A 24391-nucleotide genomic window follows, 5' to 3' on the forward strand; every position below is an offset into this window, starting at 1 on the left:
CATTGATCCTATTGCCTCCTAGTGGCATATGAGCAGCAGCAGCCACCGACTAATGGGCATTTTGAGCAGCTCCTGAAAATCCTTCCGGGCTTTTCCATAGTTTTGCTCGCGTGTTGTGAGACTGCAGTGCAGTTCGCTTGCTTGGCCCAGAAAAACAGACTCCACTTTCAGCGTTCATCGCTGTTTTCGCACCTCATGCAAAAACTGCACCTGCTGCTCACTAAACACACCTTCGACGCAGTGGACGTTACCGAATGAATTTAGCTGCCGATATTCTGTTAAATAGGCAGCTTTAAGAATATCGTCATAGTCCATTGTTTTCTCGGTAATAGATTGTTTTTTGCTCTGTTCATTATAGACTTTTCTTTTAGTATCAAAGGACTAATCGAACTAATGTCTACTCTGACTATATATACTATATTCTTATGTTTAAGCTCATCCACATACTTCAAAAGAATCGTAAAAATAACCAAAATGTTTATTATTTAAAATATCCCAAGTTTGTTGCAGTTTTTCACTTGTTTGAACATCGCAGGATAGATTTCTGGCATAAAGTATTGCATGACTCATATAATCTACTCATCAAACTCTTAATTAAAATTCAGCGGCAAGTAAATTATATTTATGCCAAAAAGAAATTAGATCAAATATAACTTAATGTAGAATTTAAATAGGTACAAGATTAATTTTGATTTAAGCAATATATTTTATTTTTATATAATTTTGATTTAAGCAATATATTTTATTTGTATACTATATATGTATATAATATATATTCACACAATATAATAAATTAACATTAAACATATATAGCACATATTTTCTTGGTAATTTTTCAAACCCTTTTTTGTTTGATTTAGAAACTTTAACATTTCTTGGACAAATTTTTATGCCCAAGATACAAAATAGAAGTTTTTTTTTTATAATTTCAGATATGTCAAGCCCGAAACTCAACTAAGAATTGCTCACTCATGCATTCAATCTACTCATAGCTCCTTTTTCGTATATGTTTGACATCCATTAACAGATTGGTTTTTTTTTTTTTTTTTTTTTTCAAAAAATACATACGTCATTGTAGTTGGCGCAACCTCTCTCCTTTGGTAAACAAATTTCTACAAACAATTCCTCAATGACAATTAACGTTATTTGAGTGCAGTCTTAGTAGTTTTAATTAGCATAATTATCATTTAATGCATCTAACCCTTGGAAAAGTTAATTCAATAACCCCATGAGCTATACAGTAAATTCAGTTGGCATGCTTTGACAGAGATATAATAATACAAATTAATTAATGAATGTTACAAAAAAAATGTAAGCAAATAGTTTCAAAAACCACATTATAACCAATTCTTTAACAATTGAGTTAGTTAATGAAATTTAATGTTAAAATATATATAAAAAAAAATATACAAATTTTAAATAAATTAAAATAAATATGGATAGCAATATAAATAACAATAAATTGAAATATATATACATAATTTAAAAATCAATAATATATTAAATAGGCAATAAATTCAAATAAATATTAGTAACATAATAGTAGAAATTATGAAATTAATAATAAATTAAATAAAAAATATAAATCATATAACTTTTAATACTAAATTAAATTAAAATAAAATATTAAGAAAAATAACTCTAAATAGTAATATGTAATAAAGTTTTTTATTTTATTAACGAGTTTACTGCTACCTTAAATGGCAGCTTAATCTAGTTTTACATTAAAAAAAAATATTATTACTTATTACTTAAAAGTCATTTGATCAGCGGCATATACTTATGTATTTCTAGCCTCTATCAATGATCTGCTCAAAATACTCCTTTTATATAGAAGTTGCCATCCGCTTTAGATTGTGTAACCAGGATGAAGTGGCAAAGCTTCTCATGCAATTTAACTAATAATGATATAATGCTTATTACATAATATTCTATAGTATACAAATACATTATTAGTATATATTATTTATATATAAACAACATAATATAATAAGTAATAATAATAATAATAATAAGTGATAATCATATCCATATATAATAATAATATTCATTTCTTTTCTTGCAGCTTAAATTGAATTCAAGTAATAACGGTAAGTTTGGCATGACTTTTATCCTACTCTAGCATAGCCAGGAGTTTTATTTAATATTTCGATGTAATTTTTCTTATTTTACGTCCTCATCCATTTTGTCTTTTGTTTGCTTATTGTTATCAACCCTCCTAGCACTGGCGGCGAGTCCAACTTGTCAAATGGCTCGTCGTCCGTCTATTAGCATACTCAATGTGTAGTTAAATTTCACTCCGGCGTAGTCCATGCGGCACTTGCTAATGATGGCCGTCGCACGGTTGCTCGATAAATGGGCATTTTATGTTGTCCGCTGGCTAAGGAAACGCTTTGCACATTATCCACACGCCACACGCTGATCAAATGGTCGTGCAACATGTGGCTTGGGTTTGTTCTTCTTCGTCTACGTCTTCTACGACTTGGCTGTTTTCTTGCTTCTAATTTGATTTATATTTATAAAGCCGAGAATCATTTGCTTTCGATTGCCGTAATAATAAAGCGTCGTTACATTTAAATAATGACCGGGCCAAACGAGAACGAGGAGAACGCTGGGGACGATGAGGCCGATGAGGACGATGAGGACAACGTCGTCGACGTCTGGTAATGGCTATGAAAATTCAATTATAACCCGCAGCCGCAGCATGATGGCCACAGTGTTTGGGCTCAGAGTGGGAGTGGGAGTGGGAGTGGGAGTGGCAGTGTCTCTGTCGCAAGGAGCCATATAAAACACGTTGCAAGATTAATTGTGCTCGCTGTCTTACATTACGACGCGCATACGCCGTGTTGTACATGTGTAAATAAGAGCAGAGAGGCACAGCAACATTGTCGGCTGCTGCGACTGCTTTTTTGGTCATCATATTTAATTCAAGCATAAATTTTTGCACGCATATAAAATAAAAAGGACACGCCGCGCGACAGGCAGTCAGGCAGGCAGCCCGGCAGCCAAATAAAAAGAATTAATACGTTTCGGTTAATTTATGTGGGCCGTGGCCAACAATGCCGAGTTGCTCCATTGCCGCCGCCCAGGCCATGCGACGGATGGAGCCATGAAAAATTGCCCGGCCAGGCCTCGGCTCGAACCAATGAGCCACAAACGGCCGTGACGAACGCCAAGCGACACGCACCCTTGCCCAGACCCATGACCACTCTCTCTCTCTCTCTCTCTCTCTCTGTCTCGCTCGCTCACTCTGTTGCTGCCTTGGCTCTCTATGCCAATGGGCTTTTGTTTCGTCACCCTTTTTGGCCGGCTTCACTTCAGCTTGGCCATTTGGCTGCCTTTTGTTATTGCACTGGCCATGGGTAATTACGGACGTGTGCGCATGTGTTGGCCGTGCCCGCCCGTGCCACCTGTCATTGTTGTAGAATGCGCCCCAGCCCCATCCTGGCTGCATTTTAATTTGTCATAATTCTGCTCGTTCACTGACTAATTAGCTAGTCAGCAGCGGCCCCGCCATCTGCTGCCGGCGCCTCGGCCATTTCCACTGGGCACACACAATCAATGCCCAGATCAGCTACCCGAAATGGGGCGGCTTTTGATTACCTAGCTTACTTGACTGGAATCTGGCACGGCACCGCGTCTAGCCGACTATGTTCCTTTGCCAGCGACGCTGCCAAGACCCAGCTGTAATATAACTATTAAAAATTATTGCGCTACTCAGCGCTTTTTGCGGGAAACATCGAAAATTAAAGTCCACAGATCAATTTTTTGTTTGCTTGCCGAGCCGTCTGCGTCTGTCAATTGATATTACGCTGAGCTGTGCATTAATTTCTTGATTATTATCAGCAAATTTAGTTGTTGATGTACTATAATAATATTGAAACTATTTTTCAAAGGCTGCAAGCAACAGTTAAGCGTGTGATTCTTAACGCTCTCGCTCTTCGATCGCGAACGAAATCGTTCAAACCGACGCATTCGTATTACGTAAGATTCTTACGTAAGTATTTTATGTAAGGATCTTCGTAAGTATCTTACGTAAGCAGCTACGTAAGTATCTTACGTAAGCAGCTACGTAAGGAGCTACGTAATAGTCTAACTTTAGGTTCTACGTAAGTATCTTACATAAGAGAGTGTAACACTCTTACGTAAGGTTCCTTGTAAGAGTCGAATGTTTTAAATGTCTAAGTTTCACGTAAGAGTGATACGTAAGGATCTTAAGTAAGGATCTACGTAAGAGTCTTACGTAAAGATCTACGTAAGGATCTTATGTAAGGATCTACATACGTAACAGTCTTACGTATAACTTTATGTGCAAGGTTTCATTATTATTTTATTTTATTATACTATTTTAAATGCAACCAAGTTTTTCTTTAAATTTGAAACATGACCAAACGAATCAGTTTTTTTTTTTTTTTTTGCAAGGGTGTTTGGCCTTTGACTTTACCAGAAGATTTTGATTGTATCGGTCACTTCTTCATCTTTTAATCTAATATTTTGGGTCACTATTTGGCCATGCTGATTCATTGTCCGTGCTTGGCCGCGCTTAAGGGAAAAGTCTACGTACCCCAGGGAGGCACTTTTCGTCGTCAGAGAAAAGTAAATATATGGCCAATAGTAATTCCTATTTTCGAGGCTTGTATCTGAAGGAAAATGGAAATGCTTGAGCACTCTACCCATTTGTAAAGTTGTAGCAATGGTCAGGAATTTAAATTGAAATTAAACTTAAACTCTTTTAAAGTATTTAATCAGATATTCAATTGTATTGAGCTTTCCGTATCTGCCTGATTTGGACGATCAACTCGTTCGTATGCAACACAACATTATACAAAAGGTAGCCTTTGGCACCTTAGTCAATACAATAGATGTATACTATATCCGCGCTTCACATCAGAGATCAAAAGCAACAATTTGGGTGCGATGCATGAAACCATAATCTTGATTCCTCATCACTTGCGCCACACTCAACACTTGCCAGCACCAACTTAATTTTTCAGCCAATAAACCATTCAAGCCCTCTTCGCACATAAAATATACTCAAAGCAACAGCTTCTAACAGGGCCGCTAAAACCACATAAATCAATGTCTAAATGAACCCAACAACCCACAATATAACCGGAGCCAAACTCTGCACCCGAGCTCGGCCACGGGCCCCAGCAGCGAACACACGCTCAAACCTTGTGTGTGAGGGGGCGTTGAGCGGGCCGGCCATGCCCATTTCGATTTCCATTCCTACATATACATTGCCATGGCAATGGCATGCAGTGACAGAAATTGCAAAATATTTGATTTGTGCTTATTTAATTTGAAATCTTGTGCACGAAAGCGGACCCACATCCCAGAGAGGAATGGAGCACAAAGCTCGACTCACAGCCAAATCCAAAAACCGCAGACCACACAGACACACACACACACACACACACAAATGTGTGTGTGCTCGTGTGTGGGTGTGCAGGCTACTTTGGCTCGAATGTGCACTGATTTAGATGGATGACACCAGTGCCGGAGCATTAAGCAGCCTAAGGCGCAACATGCAGCTCTCAAGTGCGCTGTGCCGTTTTCAAGTGCTGTCAGCTGCACTTAGTCGACATTGGAATTTGAGCTGATGAATTTTGGGTAGCATACAAAGCGCTCTCCGAGACGAATGTAGAGATGGCGATATAGTCCATGGCCAATATGCTTATATGGAGGACGTTAATAATGGCAATGATGATGCTGATGATGATGATGTTTGTGGTCGAAGGCAATGCTGTCGAATACCATTTCATGTTCAATTAGTACAGGCAAGTCCACTCCGGCTCGTATATAAAATGCCTCCGAGTCTAATTAATTACGGGCTACTGGCACTGGGCAATGGGATCTCAGCATTGTGGTTGGACCCACTCCAGGACCCATCAACAACATCATTATTGGTGACAAGCAACAGCGCAATTGCACTGTTGCCAACTAATGAGGAAATCGGTTGATATCCAAATGGATATTTCGCTAGAGGCTAAATATTATCGAGTCAAATCCAGTGCACGACATTGCATAACAACAGATAACAACAAAGATACCAGCTCAACTCTATAGAGCAGAAAAAATATACAAATACAAGAAGAAAAAAAAAAAAAAAAAGAAAGAAAAAATAGAGTAGAAAATGTCTGTCAGCAATTTGCATATTGAATTACATTCATTGTTGATGCTCGCGTGCGTTAAAAATCCTTTTCGCTTCCTGCTCCAACTGGCCGTGGCATGTGGGCTGAGCTGGCATTGTCCCGGCTCCTTGTTCACATTTTGATGCCTTTGAGTGACGCTGACAATGCTGCCAATTGGCAGCCGCCACGCAAAGGCAAATCTTATAAAATATTCAGTTATTACAAACTCACACACACACACACAAACGAACTGTTCCACATTTGCAGAATTGTTTATGAATGCTGAATATATATTCTTTTCACTTGAATTCACGCATTCAAATAAACTCACACAACAATATTCCATTAAATATTCTATGGACGTATTGAAAATTCAGCTCACAAGTCACGGAAATGGTTCAGTTTCACTTAGTATAAGGCTAATAACTATAATAACAGTAATTCTCTTTTCTTTCCTTAGGCTTTAGAATTTTATATACTAAGAGAGAAAGTATAGCGAAAAGCCGTTAATTTAATTATTTTATACTCGGAATTCATTAAAACTGAGCAAAAAACAAACCCCTGTACTCTATGTATGCCATATAATATATATATATTTTATTGATCTGTAGGCCAAGCTGTTGAATGTTTTTTGAAAAGCACAATAGCTAATTGTTGACAAAATGACATTACAGATAGATATTATAATTTTGATATATTTGTTTTTTAGTAAATTTACTATTAAATAAACAAACAAGATTTTAATAAATAGCTTGAAAAACTATTTTTTAAAATTAATTTTTTTTTTTTCAATTTAATTAAACTTACGTGAAAAGGTAGCCAGAAGTTTGTCATCAGCGCACTAAAATTCAAAACATTATTTGTGTATATTTATTAACTACAATGCAAAACATAATTTGTGTATATTTATTTACTACTATAAGTCGTCAATATCAATGAATAAATATCTCAAGTTAGCATTCTCCATGTAGCTTTGCAACATTGTGAACTAATCCCTCAAATTGTCAGCTGAAAAAGTCATTAAAATTGTACATATATTACAACATCTTAATTAAATATATAAATTGATGCATACAACAAGCTCACCACAGTCAATTTCTACTTTATATTTACTCAACGTAAAAGTCTGCAGTTATCTAAATAAATTGCAAATTGTCTTAATTTATTTTATGAATTTCAATAAAATCCTTTATTTTTTTGCTTCAATTAAATGAGAGTAAAGTGAATTTAGTAAAATCTAATTTATAAATATGGAGTTGATCGTTTATTAGCTTTGCTGTGCCAATTAGTTTGCAAAATTTGCCAGATGCATCGCCAAACAGTTTTTGTGTACTTCTGGCCAATTTACCAATAACGAAATAATTAAAACAATTAAAATTTCATTTTCAACTATTTCTGTTGCTCATTTCCGGTTCACCAGATGTCATTTGCACTTCGGCCACTTGGCCATGTCGAAGTCGTCTCTGGGTCTGGTCAAAGGAATTACACCGATTTAATTTAAAAGTTTACACACTCTGACTTGCTAAAGGGGGCGCGGCTGGGCAGCAGGAGGCGATGCAGTGGCGATAAGCTGGCTTCTGGCTTTGAATGCTGGCAACATGCAGTAAATTAAATTTTTAACTCAATCTATAGAAAACGTTTCTCATTGCCTTGGCTGAGATTTTGATTGCCAGAGAGTTGCTGCCTGCCAAATTGGCAAGTATTTTTTGGCATTTTGTTTCATTTTAGTTTTAGTCGCAACTAACGCTAAAAGGTAAAAACAGCAAGCGCCCCATTTTAGCTGCCGCCGCAGCTCCTGCTGCTGCTCCTGCCACTGCTCCTGCTGCTTGTTGTTTCTGTTTTCACGGCAAACTTTTGAGCGCACATTAATTAGAAGCTGCCACGCTTGGCAGACACGCGCTCCTCCGTCGCCAGAAAGTTGGGCCAGTTGGGCCAGGCCCGAAAAGTGCAACATGTACGCACAAAGTTCTTGGTTTGAGTTGCTTTCACAGTTTGAATTTAAGTTTTTATTTTGACTCTCTCTCTCTCTCTCTCTCGCTCGCTCTATATATATTTATAGGGTATATACCTATTGTGTTGCCATCAAACGCAGCTACCATATTCATATGTGTGGGCGTTATTCAGCATTCATTATGTGCGCTCAGACTCTATAAATATTCCAGTAGAATGATAACTCAACTAGTGTTCAAAAGTATCGATAATTTTTAAGCTTTAGCTTAAATTTAATTAAGATTTTTTGAAACTTTTAGAAGATATAGTTTCTATCTATCAAAAGTGGGAAAACTTTTTTTTACTTTATGATATTTTTATTATGATATCTCAAACTGCTTTTATTATTCAAGTATGAAGCGTTATTTTGTTGCTAGAGTAGAGTCTCGATAAATGGCAAGGGGATCAGTTTTTTCTTTGATTTACTCGGAAATTCAAATTATCGAGAATTACCGACAACAAACTTTTTTCAAGGGGATATATGTATTTTTTTTTTTTTAATGTATCGCGATTGTCGACTTAGCGAGTACAAGTTATCGAGACAAGACTGTCTAAAGATCTGTAGATGTATATACATATAGATATTTAGCTTGTTTTTGTTCCTTTACAGCAGCTTTTGTCCTCAACTCTATAATGAAATTTTAAATGTACTTTAACTATCGATTTTATATAGATATATAGATATTTATCCTACTGTAAAGACTATATAGATATCGCGTATCGTTAATAGCATATTTAGAAATCTAGTATCTAAATATTGAATGACTTTACTTTATAAGTAATATATAAATATATAGATTCACAAATAGATATATTATTGACATAGATACATATATATGAACATACATACTTTCTATAGAAATTCATCCTTTTAAGAACTCTATATAAATAATACAAGTATATTTATAAACCAAGAACAAATAACATTTGCAGAGTATTTGCAAGTCAGGGTCTCTTCTTGCGGCCCTCTACCTTGTGCTCTCGCCGTTTTCGGCAAATGTTCGGCTAGATGCTTTTAATTAAGGCACCCGACAGCGTCATGGCCCATGCATTTTGGCTAAGCAGCTGCTACGGCGGAGCTCAGCGTCTGCCAGGCCGTGGCGCCGTCAGTTGCCAGTTGCCAGTTGCATTATGCTGGCACTTGCCGATGGGCGTGCGCCTCAGTGGTGGCGGCAACAAGGTGTTAACATTTTAAAGTTGCCTTTAATTTTGTTAAGAGCGCAGACAAACATATGCCCGCAGAGTTGATGGCGGATGGCGGATGGCGGATGGCTGTTGGCGAATGGCGGATGGCGGATGGCAGGGCTAGCTGAGGAACTGTTATAAATAACGCAATCTTCACGCACGTAATTCAAATGGCAGCTAATGGGCGTCGGTGGGGCCGCCGTTGTTCAGCACCGCGTCGCGTCTCATTTAGCGCACGTATCCAAATAATGACCCAAAATGATGGCGTTTAATTCAAATGAAGCGTCTGCGCTGATGACCAACATTGCGTCCAGCAAAAAAAAAAAATGAATCGCATGTACTTAAGCTATAGAAATGTGGTACACGATAAGATATCCTGTTTTTTATAGAAAAATCTAGTTGAAAGCTCTAATCTTTCTCCGTGATAGACAAATCTAGAACAGATTTAAATCGAATCTCAATTTTCAATTGCATTTGTAGTGAAGTTAAGACAAATTTAATTGAAAACAAGTAAGAAGGCTCTCAAATCTCGACTGTTCGACTGCGAGACCCCTGAACCCTTCTATGAACTAGTATTTCAATGATTCTTCGATTCGAGAATTGTAACAAATATAGAAATTTCGTAAAATACATACAAGTCTAAATTTGGCGAATCTGGTTCTGAAGGTGTACGAGATATTATTTTATAACTGATTTTCTATCAGTTTTTAATCGATAATAGCAAAAACGGGAGTGGTTATCGATTTTTGGAAACAAACTCGATCTGCGCGTTATATACACGGGCATACGAAATAAAAATTCAAGTCCTTAGTTCTTACATCTTCTGAGATCGATACGTTCAAAAAAACGGACAGACATATAGGCAGAGAGACGGACTGATAAATGGACTTAGATCGTCGCCACGCCTCCTTCTGCCTGTTTCATGCATTTAACAAAGCCAATATACCCCGATTTTCCATTTTCAATGGGTTCAGGGTAAAAATATGCCCATATATACCCTACTCTACTCATCCTGTGCAGGATATACAAAACTGCGTGAGTTTTGTAAATAAAATGGAATGAAATGAAATGTTTTATCAACGTGCCAGGCGCACTAAACAGCATTGCCCGCTAGTCGGCCGACCAAGCCACTCTCTGAATGATGGCCCTTTGACCACGTGAATGCTGTGTGGGAAGATGGGTAGATGGGGGATGGGTAGACGGTGCATGCAGCGGTTCGAGCTACGCTTATTATCGCTGAGCCCCCTGCCCCCTTCCCATGTGATATTTGTTGTTGTAATTGTTTTGTTGTCGTAAATGCGAAGATAGATTGCAATTGCCACAGGCCATTACCAATGGAAATTACGCACAATACGAGAACAAACCAAATACGAGTGGGCATAGAAAGAAGTGCTCTCCCATGGACAGCAGCCAGCAGCGAGCAGTGGGCAGGCAGCAGGCAGCGGGCAGCATTCGCTTCAAAATGCTTGTCATTAAATTAAAAATAAACGACAATATTTTATGCGCCTATAAATATGCAACGCACAAAATGTTACGGAAAGCGAGCATCTGCTATTTTATTTGTTGTTGTCGTTGTTGTTGTAGTTGCTTGAATTGTTGTTTTTATGTCTTCTTTATGTGTAAGGCATCGTTAGAGTTAAAGTTTGCTGCCCGCATCTGTCTCAGACACACACACCATGGCCAGAGATTGAGCGCCACAGAGAAATGAATGAATGTGTGTGTGTCTGTTAGACTGTATGTGTGTGTGTGTGTACGAGTGATTTGCTTGAGTTCTGCCCACTCTAACACAAACCATAAATTGTAAAAACAAAACAAGAGCTATTTTCTAATCTCTCGATTTGAATAAAATATTTATTATAAAATTCACTTGGCTATGAAGGATTTGGCCAACGTTCTGGTTCTTCTGGCCATCAATTTATTTCAAATAATCAAATAAAATATTCGACTTTAGCCTATTTAGTGTGCATTAATTTTAATAGATTATTCTCAAGATTTATGCTTTTTTCTATGAGATTTCTCTTGAAGTTTAAACATTTAGACTAAAAGTTCACTAAGTAGATAAATATATGTATACATTTCGCAAAGTGTAATGTGTAAAAATATATATGACTTGACTATAGTATATTTGAGTGTTTTATATTTATATGGTAGTATACTGCCTATTTATATAGTTGCCAATTTATTTACTATTTTTATTAAAAATTTAATAGTTCAATTCGTGACAGTGCAATTAGTACCTAACGTTAACTATTACTAAGCTGTTAGACGGCTTACATACATATGTACATAGACATATATAAACATCTAGACTTATTTCATTCGTATTCTCTTCTGCTCTAAAGTACTTCAAATACTTTAACTCATTTCCGTGCAGACTAGAGGATGTAATTTTTTCGATTGTATATGGGATATAATGGTTTTGTTAATTGTATGGAACAGGCAGAAAAAGTCGTGGCAGACCCCTTAAAGTACATACAGTGCAATATGCATTTTTTAGAGAACAAAACATTTTAAAAAATTTAGAAAATATTTTAGAGTTAACATGGGATTATTGATGTTTTCTTCATATTAAAATTAAAAAAAAATTACGAAATTTAAGTAGAAAACATAAAAAAAAAATCATTCATCTTCAGGCCACAAAATTGCATCGTTCATCGAAAATCGTACAGCTATGTTTCTTGAAAAAAAAAAAAAAAAAAAAAAAAAAAAAAAACAAAAAAACTATATTACCTAGTTATTCTTTTTCTCTTGTTACTGATAGTCCGATTAGCTGCAAGTTCAGTCTCAGTATAGTCCTAGCTATGTCGAATTTCAAATTCTCTATATTTTACTTTATACTTTATATTTATTTTCATATAATATATGTAGATACATGTTAAAGAACGCTCGCTCTCCATTCTCTTTAAAGCGCAGTGAGTTTCGGTGCGTAGGCTTCGCGATTCCAAATTCGACTGACTCTTCCTGTTTCTCTACCTCGCACCGAACCACACTCAACTAGAGCCTACAACGCTGTCGTCGCGCTGTAACGGCTCTTCTTCAAGTGACAAAATGCGACCAACCAATCACAGCACAATTAGCGGTTGATGCAATATTACTAATGTGATGAAATTATGCTTTTTGTGAAATACCCAAAACAGAATACTCACATACTCACACACACAGTAAACAGCAACGCGCGCATACAGTGAGTGCATACAGTTCGCTCCGACATATACATATACAAACATTCTACTACATTGGCCAGGCCAATTTGGCCTTAAGGTTTTTTTTGACCACCTAATCATATTTGTAAAACCATATACATATATCATATATGCATATGTATGTATGTAACAAAATTTTTTAAATTGTTTAACTCTTTATTTAGATTTGCTTACTGAATTAAAAAAAAAGTTTTCTACTTATTATTAAAGCTTGAATTCTTAAAATGATTTTACAGTTAGCAACTTTTTCTGAATTAGTTTTTTATTTGAATTTCTAAAATTGGTTGATTTATTCTTCTTTCTTTTAATACTCTATAATAATTATTAGGCTTAGCAAAAATGTAGTGTAATATCATTGAAATAGAAAAATTGCTTATTTAACTTACTTAGGAACTTTCTATTAGCAAAAATTAATATTTATAAATATTTATTTATAAGTATTCATAAGGAAACTTTATTAAACAATTTGGGCATATAAATGGATAAGTGTGAAGGGGCTTCAAGTCTTCTCATTCTACAGCCTTAGACTTATCGAACCTATGTGAAATTAGTTTAAGTTTTGGCTTTTAGAATACGATCCTACGTTGGGCTAACGTCTGGATTGGCATATTTTAAGTAATCAGGCTGCAGTTCGTGTCTTTTCGTAAGCTGGAGCTGTCTCCACTGGAGCTATCTCCAGCTTGGCATCCTCGAATTCGCTCCCCGCCTCGCTCTTGGTGTCATTGTCATTCCAGGGCTGCGTCTCGGCCGTGCCCCAAATGAGGTAGATGATATTGCCGGCAAATAGCACCGTGGCTGCAATGCTAAACACAATCTGCCACTCGCGGCGCTCAGTGGGATGTTGCACCAACACGCCCACCACAAGGGGCGTGAGCATGGCCACCAGATTGGTGAAGGTGCTCAGGATGCCAGACAGTATGCTGGCATGGACAGGCGATAGATCAATTGTGTTCAGCTCGCTGCCAATTGTCGCCGCACTGCTGACGCCCACGCTGAGCGTGACCAGGGCCAGGGCCAGGGGCTTCTGTGTGGCCTCCACAAAGCCCAGGGCCATCATAATGACAGCCGGTGTCCACAGGGCGATGCTGTTGTAAGTCTTCCGCAGCGCCGTCAAACTGAGTCGACGTCCCTGCAGCAGCACGTCCGCAATGATCAGATAGACGTAGCACATGGCCCACATGAGCAGGAAGGGCAGCGCCGAGAAGAACGCATTGCTGTGCATCTGCAGGCCCAGCACGCCGTTCAGGTAGGAGGGCAGCTCCGTCTGCATCGTGGCTAGGCCCCACGTGTCCGCGCAGCGGGCACAGAGCAGCGCATAGAACGGCGCCGATGTGAAGATGCCGCGCCACGGTATGGCCATCTTGCGCTCCCGCCGCAGGCTCCGCTGCAGGTCGCCAATGATGTAGCGCTGCTCGGCGCGGCCAATGCAAGGCGCCTCGCTGGCCCGATTGGCCCCAAACAGCAGCCACAGCATGCACCAGGACAGGCCGACGGCACCGGAGACGTAGCTGATGCCCGGCCAGCCCCAGCTGGAGCTGGCCAGCATGCCGGCTGCGTACATGGCCAGCACGTTGCCGCAATCGAAGCCCGTGTAAGCGAAGGCGCCTAGGCGCGTGCGCTCCACCGCTGGCGCCCAGTTGGCCAGATGCTGGTGAATGCAGGGCAGCGTGAGGCCCTGGCAGAGGCCCTGCATCAGGCGTATGCAGCAGTAGGCGCGCCACCCGCCCATATAGATGCCGTGCGGCGTCACGGAGCTCAGCAAGGCCGATCCGAAGCTGCCCAGAAAGAGCACCGACTTGACGCCGAAGCGCTTGCATAGATAGCCGCCGGCAAACTGGGTCAGCGCCGAGCCCCAGTAGAAGCTGGACAGGACGTAGGATTTCTCTGGCTCCGTCCAGTTGTAGTGCTGCAAAAGTGAATTTCACAATTCTTAGTCGTAGGCATTGTGCATCTCAGATGGGGCGTGGCACTTACGGGTACGTCAACATTCACGGACGTAGCATTTGTCATGGCCACTACGGCCACACCCACATTGAACTGCAGTGTGGTATTAACGACCAGGCCCAGGAACAGCAGCAAAGCCTGCAGATGACGCAGTCCAAGGCGAGGCACTGAAATGCAAATTAGACACTAAAATCCATGCTCTCCATTTCCATTTCCACTTCCACATCCATTTCCCCTTGCAGGCAACACCCACCTTTCTCTAGGTCCACATCCGTGTCGGTCATTCTGCTTGAGCGGCTTCGTTGTTGTTGTCGAAAACTGGGCAAAAGAGAACAAAACCAACTCTGGAATCCCCTCAAGTCCAAATGCAACAATTTCTAGCTCGGCTTTGCTTTGGCGACTCTCAATTTGTGTTTCTGTCTCAGCTACAAAGAAGAAGAGTTAAGCGGCATTAAACATGTTTTGTAGAGCAAGTAAAAGTGCTAAGGCCAACTGGGAGATATACGGGACAGAGAGAGATTCAAAGCATCTACTATTTGATATACCAAATATTAAACAAAATCGAATCAAAGTTAATGCATTTATCTATAGAATTCATTTTAGTCTTTAGTCGAAATATCAATTCAACTTGCTCATATTAATTTTAATTAATAATAAAGAATTAAAAAAAAAAAAAAAAAAATAAAATAAAAAAAAAAAAAAAAAAAACAATCAGCTTCCAGTCTATCGAATCATCAATCTTTATTGTTAATAAATAATTTTAAAAATGTTGGAAACATATTTTTTATTGACAATAAATAAATTGAAGAACATATCAATCAATCCTTCAATATATCAAATGTTATGAATATATAAATGAATTTATCAATTAAAGGAATTATTAATAAATGCACCATTACAATATATAGAAATATCTATTTTGATTGATAATGAACAAATTGAAGTAAATATCTATAATAATGTATAAATACATTTTTATTGTCAATAAATAATTCAAGAAAATATTGATAAATACTCATGCATATCAAAATATCTATCTTTATCGATAATAAATACATTATATATATATAAAAACAATTATAAGACTCTTGAGAGTGTATGCTTCACGAGCTCGCTGTCTCGCACTAACTAGCTATACCACTTATGGACTCTGCTCCGCCTCTTTTACCTCTACCATAAATTTACGAACAACTAAATTTTTCTCTCAGCTTGATTCACTTAATTTCATTCAAATTTTTTCGTATAATAAAACGAGCTTTCACAAAAACTCTAATGAGTTGACAAAAGCTTAAAAACTCATTGCCATAAATAATTCATGTGAGCAATAAAAAGGCCAGCTCATTAGTCGAGCAATTATCGCGTAATAATTGATATATTTTACTTGATATATAAAAGGCAATATATTTTGATAGCTTCGCGATTATTTTACGGTTTCACACAAAATAAACTAGTTCTATATTGTACAACAATAGCTTTTTTTTTGTTCTTTTTTTTTCATTTCTATTTTCATAGTTTGCTAATTTCTGTGCTAATAAAAATTACTTTGTATTTAAATAGTTTTATTTCAAAAGTTCATAAATTAGCGAATGCTCATATTTGTCAAAGAAAAGTAATATAAAATGTAGGAAGTGGATAATTAAAATGTAAATACGAATTCTTACAGTAATTTTGAGCTCAAAAAAAAAATAAATAAATAAAAAAAGGGTTCCTACAGTTACAGTTTCTACAGTAATGCTGTGCACAAAGAAATTAAAAAAATAAAAAATAAATAAATAAATTTATAATTAAAAATGTTATTTTTTGTTTAATTTCAATTATATTATATATTATATATATAATATAAAAAAAAAATGTTGTTAGATATTTTCATAACATATATTTTTATTATCAGTCATAATAATATAATATCTGTACAAATATTAGGTTGAATTATTTATATAAGGCAGATAGAACACAGCGAAAAATGGCAAATTTTCTAACAAAATTTTAATAAATAAAATGTTTTTCTTGTTGTGTTTTCTTGAATAGACATATTGTTAAGAAAAAAAAAAAAATAAATAAAATAAAATAAACAAAACAATAAAAACAGAAAGATTTTTGAAGGTGAATAGAGATTCTCTATTAGAGACGAAATAAAGAGACTTTAATATAAATAGATAATTATATATTAATACATATACATATATATATATATATATATATATATATATATATATATATATATATATTTTTTTTTTTTTTAAATTTATATAAACATTTTTTAGGGGAATAAAATCCCATTAAATCCGCGCTATCAAGTTGCTCCTGCGGAAACATTTGTTTACAGCAGGCGAAACGGGATTGAAAATTGAAACTGGGGCAGGGAATTAGCAGCGGCATAAAGTTTTATTTGTTTGTTTTTGTTTTAGTTTTTGTTTTTCTTGCATTGTTTCGGCGATTGTTTTGTGTGTTTGTGTGTCTGTGGGGCTCTCTGGCTGTGCTCAAAAATTTGGTTGACAATATCAATGAAAAGCAGAACCGACCATTATAGCCGATTTTTAGCGACTGCATGATACTTGCTCATGCTAAAACAAAATTTGAAATTAATTTGTGAAAAATAGATGGGATAACTTTTCCGTAAAAAGGGTTTCGGAAGAGATTCACCTGTTAAAATGAATAATTTGTGCTTCGCTAAGACCTGTAACTAGATATCATTATTAATATTTTAATTTCTATAGATTGAGAGCAGAGCTAGATAGCACAGTAAACTTCTTGGGTTTGCCACGCCTCTAGTCCCGTTTACATCATTCAATTCTGGTCAATTAACAGAGATTGTTATGTGACAATCGTAATTGTAAGATTGGAATGTTCCTATATAACCTTGAAATGTTTATATGGGCATGGTTCAATAGAACCAGAATAAAATCGATTAAGCTGTAGAAGATGTAGTAATACTCAACTTGCTATGCCCCCACAGACGGTATGCATAATATTTATAATATAATACCACCTGTGTTTTATTTAATAGTATTCTTTAAGATATAGAAACGCTTTAATATAGTGTATTTCAAGCGAATAGCCTAAAAACCAATATACTCTTTTTGATTTCTGTCAACGGGTAGAGAAAATAATAAAAATGCCTGTATATACACAGATGTCTCTGTGTTGCTAACAAGATACTTTTGGTGCCATTGACAGTCGCACACACACACACACACACACACATGCACACACAGAAATTTGCAATCCCAACCATGCGTCTGTGTCTTTTTCAGTGCCAGCCATCTCTATGCGAATGTTGTTGCTGATTTCGCATGCTTTTTCAATTGTTCGAAAAGCTGTCAATACAAATCGGACAACGTGCTTTAGTTGTGCTGCTGACAGAGGAAGGGGTGGGGGGTGGCGGGGCTGGGTTGGCCGTCTCTGATCTGGCGCTTACAGCCTACTAATGCAGCTATAAAGCAAATAGTAACAGCAACAACAACAACAGCAGCGAGCAACAATGCAATGGCTGCAGCATATTCGAACATATTTTTGGGTCCCATGCAAATATTTGCACATTCGAATTTTTGTTTACATTTTAGTGCAAATTTCGCAAATTACTTGCTTGACAGTCTGGCAACCCCTACGCGCAGCCCCCCACCGTCCACCCCCGCCACCCACACCTGAGCAGCATATCATGCAGTCGCTATGTGTACTAATATATGTATATGCACATAAATATATCTATATATTATTTTCCATAGTTTTTATTTGTTTTACATTTAATTTAAGTAAATTTGTGACATGTGCCGCTCATTACGACAGTGGCGTCGCCAAAGGGGTGTCAGCCATTACAAATTACAGACAGACTCATTATTTTATATGGATTGGTATTAGAATTTCTATCAATATTTTCTATATAATAATAGTTTTGTTGGTTACGACCCCTTTCGATCCACGCCTCTGTGCACTGGGTCTATATTAATGTCTAGCAGTCGGCTTGCATTTATTAAAAACAAATAGGCAACACACATATCTGACACTCTCACACCCACAACTACACACACACACATGCACATGTTAATACTGCATGCAAATACATTTATGCATTTTGTGTTATTTTAATTTAAAATATCTGCCGATTTATTGTGAGAATTTTATAAAGCTTTTAGGTCGCAGCGCAGCTACAACAATCGAAAGACTCTATTTATACGCACCCATGTATGTATACATGTGTGTATACACATATGCAAACACATGTGTTATGTGAGGGTGTATTTATGGATGCAACAGAAATGATGAAATGAATCGAAGCAAAGCTTAACTGAAAACTCTCTGAGTGTATGAGATTCCAATTGGAACATGGCAATAGTTACCCGAATTTCCAATTGGACTTTGTACTTTTGTTTACACGTTCATTTTTTGGGGGGTATGCTCTTCGCACAGTGTATTCTATTAATATCCAATTTTAGTACTTTTTACAATTTTGTTATTTTTTCCGACTATTTTTTTCGCTTTTTTTTTGCTTATTTTGTTCCGTTTAATCGTTTAGCGCGTCCGCCAACTGCGCTTTGTTTATGCAAATAACTTTTAGACGTTCGCTGCCAACCAATTTAAATCTCGCTTAATAAAGTTCTATCCCCGCTGTCTGTTTTGCTCTGCTCCTAAAGTGACTGGCGAATGGCATGGAAATGTTTTGTGGAAATCTAAAAAAGAATAGGTCAGGCAGCGCTTGGCTTAAGCGCGTATCGTTCAATAAAAGTATTCAATACATTGCTTGGTGTTTCAATAAATTTAAATCATTTTCTTGTAGCTTTAATTGAAATTAATTGATCGGTTTTACCATCATGATAAACTTGTCCAAAATCCACATTTTATTCCCCCTTTTGGCGTATTTTAAAAGTGAACGCTGCGTGTGCACACTGTCGAAAGCTGGCTGCTGCAACAGTTTCTACGGAACAGCTGATCGTTATAGATTTCTGTATATCATCTGTTAGCTAACATTTTCAGAAAATCAACAGGTTAGGTTATTGAAGTCGATATCGATAAGAAGTACGTTAACAATCTGTGCTGTGTATTTTCGTCATTTTAGTTGTGCGGAATTTGCGTTTTGTTTAAAGGTGTTTTTCATATTTTAACAAGTTTCATTATATAAATTTATATTAAATAAAAATGTGTAGTTTAATTAAGTTATATATTTTTCTTTTAACATACGCGTTGTCTATCGCCTGCAAATCTAAACACCTATTTTAACAGACGTTCCTGATGGCGGTTAAATTCAAACGCGATCACTAAACGGCGATTTTCCTTTTACTGCGGCTTGCCAAAGGGCTGCTATGAAACTAATTAACATTTTTATTTCTATTGAGTTGGATTTCAATTTTGAGAGTATTTTAACTCATTTTGGTAGTTTTCTTATTGATCGCTGTTAATAGCAGAGCAGAAAAGAAATATGTTATTGCCTCTGTTATGTTATTCATTCGTTGGCGTTCTCTCTTTGACGGCGTGCGATCGGTAATTCTCTCATTTACTGTTAATGTTGTTGTACGTACACATGTTTGCGGACGGCGAAATAAATTCAAAATTTACGAGTTTTAACTTTTAGACTTAGTTTGTGCGAAAGCAGCGTGCCTTAGCGCAATAAATGCCATTAAAATTCGGTTTTTAAAAAAGAAATACCAACTGCGTACAAAATCAAATTGAAATATTTACATTGTGGCGACAAAACGATCGGAAAAGAAGACGCGCAAGCAAATAAACAAATTTGCGGCCGTCATCTCGTCGTGTGTGTAAGTGTATGTATGTGTATGAATGGCTGTATTCGTTGCGTGTGATTCAATTGTTTAAGCAAACAGCAACGGCCGATGGGCAATTTTTTCAAAATAATTTAATTGCATTAACAACAACAACAGTAACCAACCAACAACAAAGTGAGCAGCAGCCCAAAAAAAAAGAAAAAAAAAGAAGTGAAGTAAAGAAAAGGAAAAAATGCCGCCAAATGACGCGACGTCATAAAATAGCGATTCAATAGTAATAAATAAAATAATATAAATTACAAATATATACAGAAACGAGAAAATCAGTTAAATTTGCTTTTTATGTCAGTTTCGGTCACACAATTTCGTTTGATGTTTGATTAAAAAAATTTCGTGCATTTGTTCTCGTCTTGTCTTTTTCGTTTTGTTTTATTTTTAAGCTTTTTCGTGTATCCTTTTAACATACAATTCGCGCGTGTTGTGCGTTGTCCTCATCTGGTCACACTCGCCTATCTGTCCTCGCGTCGCTGTTAACGAAGAAGCAGAAGCAGAAGTAGCGAAGTGAACACGCGCGTAATTTTCGCACCCTCACCCCCCACCTCTTTCCCCCTTTTTGTGTTTGTGACATTTTTGGCATTCTTATTGCATTCCACGTGTGATTCGTGTTTTTGTCCGTCTCGTCTCGTATATCGTCTCGTAAGTGTTTTTTGCCGCCGCCAAAATTCAAATTGTTTGGTAATGTTTTCATTGGTGTAATTTTCCCACCTTTCTCTGTCCTTTGCCCTTTTCTAGTGATTCATTGTATAAATTTTCTACGTTTCATTTCAATGAACGTGCTGAAAAAGTTATTGTGAAAAAGACAACAAAAAAGAAAAACTAAGCTTCAAAAAATCAGTTATCAAATTTAACGGATTCGAAATCGACAACGAGAACATCCACAACATTTGACCCGTTGTTTTGTAAGTTTATTTAATTAATTTTGTTGCATTTTTATTTAAATTTTATAATTTTTATTACTTATAATACTAATACTAAGGTTTTTCTTATCACTGTTATCTCATCTAATTTTACCTACTTGTACATGCATCCAAAACTCTACCTAAACATAACTTCGTGTTTGTATATATGCACACAAATTCACACACACACACACACACACACATATACGTACGCATTTACATACATTATACCTGTTGCCCTCTTGTCTGCCATCTCTACCAGGTCCGTCTGTCTATCTCGCTTGCACATGCTAGCATATTTGAACATTCATTGTCAACGGTTATTTCATGATTGCGCTTTGTTGTCTTCATTTTAGCTCTTGCCTGCCTTGTTAGTTTGCTTTGTTGTTGCTGGTCGCGCAGTTGCGTTCACTTACATGCAAACAAATACTGGCGTCTGAATATATGTATGTATGTATGTATGTTTGCGCATGTATTTTCTTATTGTACATTCCAACCACCATTTCATTTTGGCTTACCTCACTTCACCTTGGCTGAGCCCAGCTCAGCTCATCTTTAATCGTATTTCGGCTACACTATGCCCTTATTGGCAACGCCGCCTTTAACGTTGCTCTTGTCTGCTCTGTTTATGATTTTCGCCGCTGTGCCAGCGCTTCCTTTTTGCATAATTTCGCTGATTCATCGCAACGTTCAAAATTTAACATTCTTTTTTTTTTCACTTTTTGTTTTTGTTTTCATATTTTGGTTCGGTAGCAATCCGTTTGTGTTTCTCGGTCGCGTTTTTGGTTTTGACCAAAGGCAAACGACATATAAGTACACACAATAAATTGATAGTGTTTTTGGTGCTTTTGCGTTGACAGTCAGTTTAGCATTTGCGCTCACGCGTAATTGAGCTTTTTGTCAGGGTCAGCTTTTACCGTCCTAACCTCAATATTTGAATTTGATCAATGAGTTTATAGACTTTTCTTAACAGTAATTAAATGCAATATCTAATCTTTCACTTAAACACGTTAAAGTATTAAATATTAAAATAATCAATTTTAATAAATTTTCGTAAAATGTAATTTGTTTATGTATTTTTGAAAATTTAATTTTTTTTTGCACACACTAAACACTATATAGTTACATACTTAGTGCGACAAGAGCCGTTATTTTGTTTAAAGCTCATTTAACCCACCTATGCAGCAGTATTGTCCAGCTATAATAACAAGAACAACAACAACAACAACAGTAGCAACAACAACAACAACAGAAACATTAACTACTCAACGTCGCGTAATTTGCAAACAAAAGTCATTAAAATATCAAATTAGCGTCTGGCGTTGAGATTTAGTCAAGTTTCCCAATGATGGTGTTGACGCCAGTTGTGCCTCGATGACTGTAAACTGAACGACTGACTATGAAATAACTGAGAATGTCTGGAAATGTGTACATGTATATATGTATGTGTGTGTGTGTGTGTGCGCGTCTATCTTTGTGTGTGTGTGTTTGGGTAGAAAAATGGAAAGTAAACCTAATGCGGCACCCGCATAAGCTCATTTGCTGATTATATTCTACGTATACATAAATAATTATATATTATATATTGTATATGCATATGTATATGTACATCAATATTTGTATAGAGTTGGCAGACCGTACGTCACATCTGCTTTAAAACTTTCCAAAACTAACATAGATTATGTATCGGCAAGCTTTGCATTCTAAATACATATGGCACTTATTATCTCTATTCTTTATCTTAATATGGAATCCAAAAATAATATATAATTTATTTACCTAATACATTAGTTGCCATGATATCCATTCAGAAAAAATGAATGTGTATATATTTGACCCCATTAGTAGATAAGTGTAGCAACTGATAGGCGATTCTCTCTCTAGTATAATGACGTTCTTCAGATATCTTTCATGATGATACATGCGTTTATCATAACACAAAGGTTTTTCGTAAAATTAGTTAAAAATTGCTATAATTTTTTATTGCAATTTTCAATTGAATTAAAATAATTGTATATTTTTTGTATTGAAAGCGCATTAATTATTCGACAACCAAATAGTTATTTTTTTTATCACTTAGCTTATCGGAAAAAAAGTTGCCGATAACAGAATTGACATGTGTGCACAGTGCGCTCTTCTTTATTGTCTAGGCAGGTGAGCAGAAAGGGAGACGTGGTCATTTTGTTCAATTTTTGCTGTTTTTGCAGTTAATTGAATCAAGCGGGAAGGAGAGAGATATAGAGAGAGACGGAGAAAAAGACAGTGGCAGAGAAACACGTTTTACCTGGACTGAGTCACACTGGAGCTGAATTGAGTTGAAGGAACTCATTGGCTACGGGTTGCAATAAGTATTTCAAGTAAAAAAATAAATAAAAATATTAATACAAATAGCTACAACTGCAACAATAAGATCAACATTATCAACATTGCATTCAAAACATTTAAAAGCTAATTTATGTTTGGCTACAAACATTTTTGCTTACTTCGTAAAACTCGTAGTTGACTTATCGATTGAACGATCTCACTCAAAATGCGGTCACACATCTCTTTGCTCTATATTTGGGCACACTCATAAACACATATGCATAATGAGTTGATAAAGCTATCAGCTAGCCCATACCCTGTACATAACTGTTATGTAGGCTAACTATATGCTAAAGTCTCTCTAGTTTCGTCAGTTGCAAAATGTGTGCGAAGCTCTCAATGCAGACAAAATTTTGAATATAATTTAAATGCCGGTAATACTTGTGTTTAAAGTTCTTTAATGAAATGAATACAAAAAAAAAAAAAAAAAAAATAAAATAAAATTAGAAATTTATATAAACTCAATATCTCTCCAAAATGTATCTACTTATTTATATATTTTCACTGTTTCTATAAATATGCTAACCCTTTGACGTGTTTACAGGGTATACATATTGTATCTGTATCTGCGCAAAAGTTCTGTGTGAAATACGCTTGCGCGACGGCAAACGCTCGACTTACCCCTCTCTCAAGTTCTACACGAACGAACGAACGAACGCGTTTAATAAATTATCAAGTTGAATGCCCAGTTTCGAAATTTGACCTTGGGTACAAATTTCGGGTCTCGGGGCTCTACTCTATACGTATATACAGTAATTATGTCTGTGTGTATATCTGTTTAAATATCTTGTGATTGTTGACTGCGCTTATGTTTTCTTAGCTTGTATGTAGTTTCTTTGAGCTTTGATGCGTTACGACTGTCGCCCAGCCACAGTCTGTTGCCCATGACTGGGAAG

The 24391-nt window shown here is 36.5% G+C and overlaps 1 protein-coding gene and 1 long non-coding RNA gene across 24 annotated transcripts in view; one reads left to right on the forward strand and one right to left on the reverse strand.

Moving 5' to 3' along the window:
* LOC122757094 overlaps positions 1-24391 on the forward strand; it is an 84159-nt gene that overhangs the window by 19674 nt on the left and 40094 nt on the right. For 3 of the 21 annotated variants that reach the window (XR_006357004.1, XR_006357007.1, XR_006357010.1), the window contains exons 1-2: positions 19885-20868; positions 20965-21131. This is a non-coding gene — a long non-coding RNA (uncharacterized LOC122757094). Of the gene's footprint in view, positions 1-2065; positions 2091-19883; positions 20869-20964; positions 21132-21561; positions 21578-24391 lie in introns of those variants that run through there. The other 18 variants (XR_006357018.1, XR_006357022.1, XR_006357021.1 and 15 more) reach the window with 14 other exon arrangements.
* On the reverse strand, positions 12938-22501 carry LOC6573895 (putative inorganic phosphate cotransporter). Of its 3 annotated transcripts, none has more exons than XM_001999918.4 (4): positions 22309-22501; positions 14709-14880; positions 14486-14622; positions 12938-14417 (listed from the first exon to the last, which is right to left on the reverse strand). In XM_001999918.4, exons 2-4 carry the CDS (start codon positions 14737-14739, stop codon positions 13131-13133), a joined length of 1455 nt encoding a protein of 484 aa, XP_001999954.1. In that variant the 5' UTR covers positions 14740-14880; positions 22309-22501; the 3' UTR covers positions 12938-13130. The 3 variants fall into 3 exon arrangements, with proteins under 3 accessions (XP_001999954.1, XP_043864385.1, XP_032583879.1); XM_044008450.1 differs by lacking the exon at positions 22309-22501 and adding an exon at positions 21650-21728; XM_032727988.2 differs by lacking the exon at positions 22309-22501 and adding an exon at positions 18793-19139.

The sequence above is a fragment of the Drosophila mojavensis genome, unplaced genomic scaffold, assembly GCF_018153725.1.
Source record: "Drosophila mojavensis isolate 15081-1352.22 unplaced genomic scaffold, ASM1815372v1 contig_287, whole genome shotgun sequence".
Lineage (NCBI taxonomy): Eukaryota > Metazoa > Arthropoda > Insecta > Diptera > Drosophilidae > Drosophila > Drosophila mojavensis.

What these genes read in the sequence shown, in the direction of transcription:
- LOC6573895 (XM_001999918.4), bottom strand. Translation starts at nt 14,739, where the DNA reads ATGACCGACACGGATGTGGACCTAGAGAAAG. An exon ending in GGATGTGGACCTAGAGAAAG is followed by an intron (nt 14,623 to 14,708) that starts GTGGGTGTTGCC and finishes TTTGCATTTCAG; the next exon opens with TGCCTCGCCTTGGACTGCGT. An exon ending in CCGTGAATGTTGACGTACCC is followed by an intron (nt 14,418 to 14,485) that starts GTAAGTGCCACG and finishes TCACTTTTGCAG; the next exon opens with CACTACAACTGGACGGAGCC.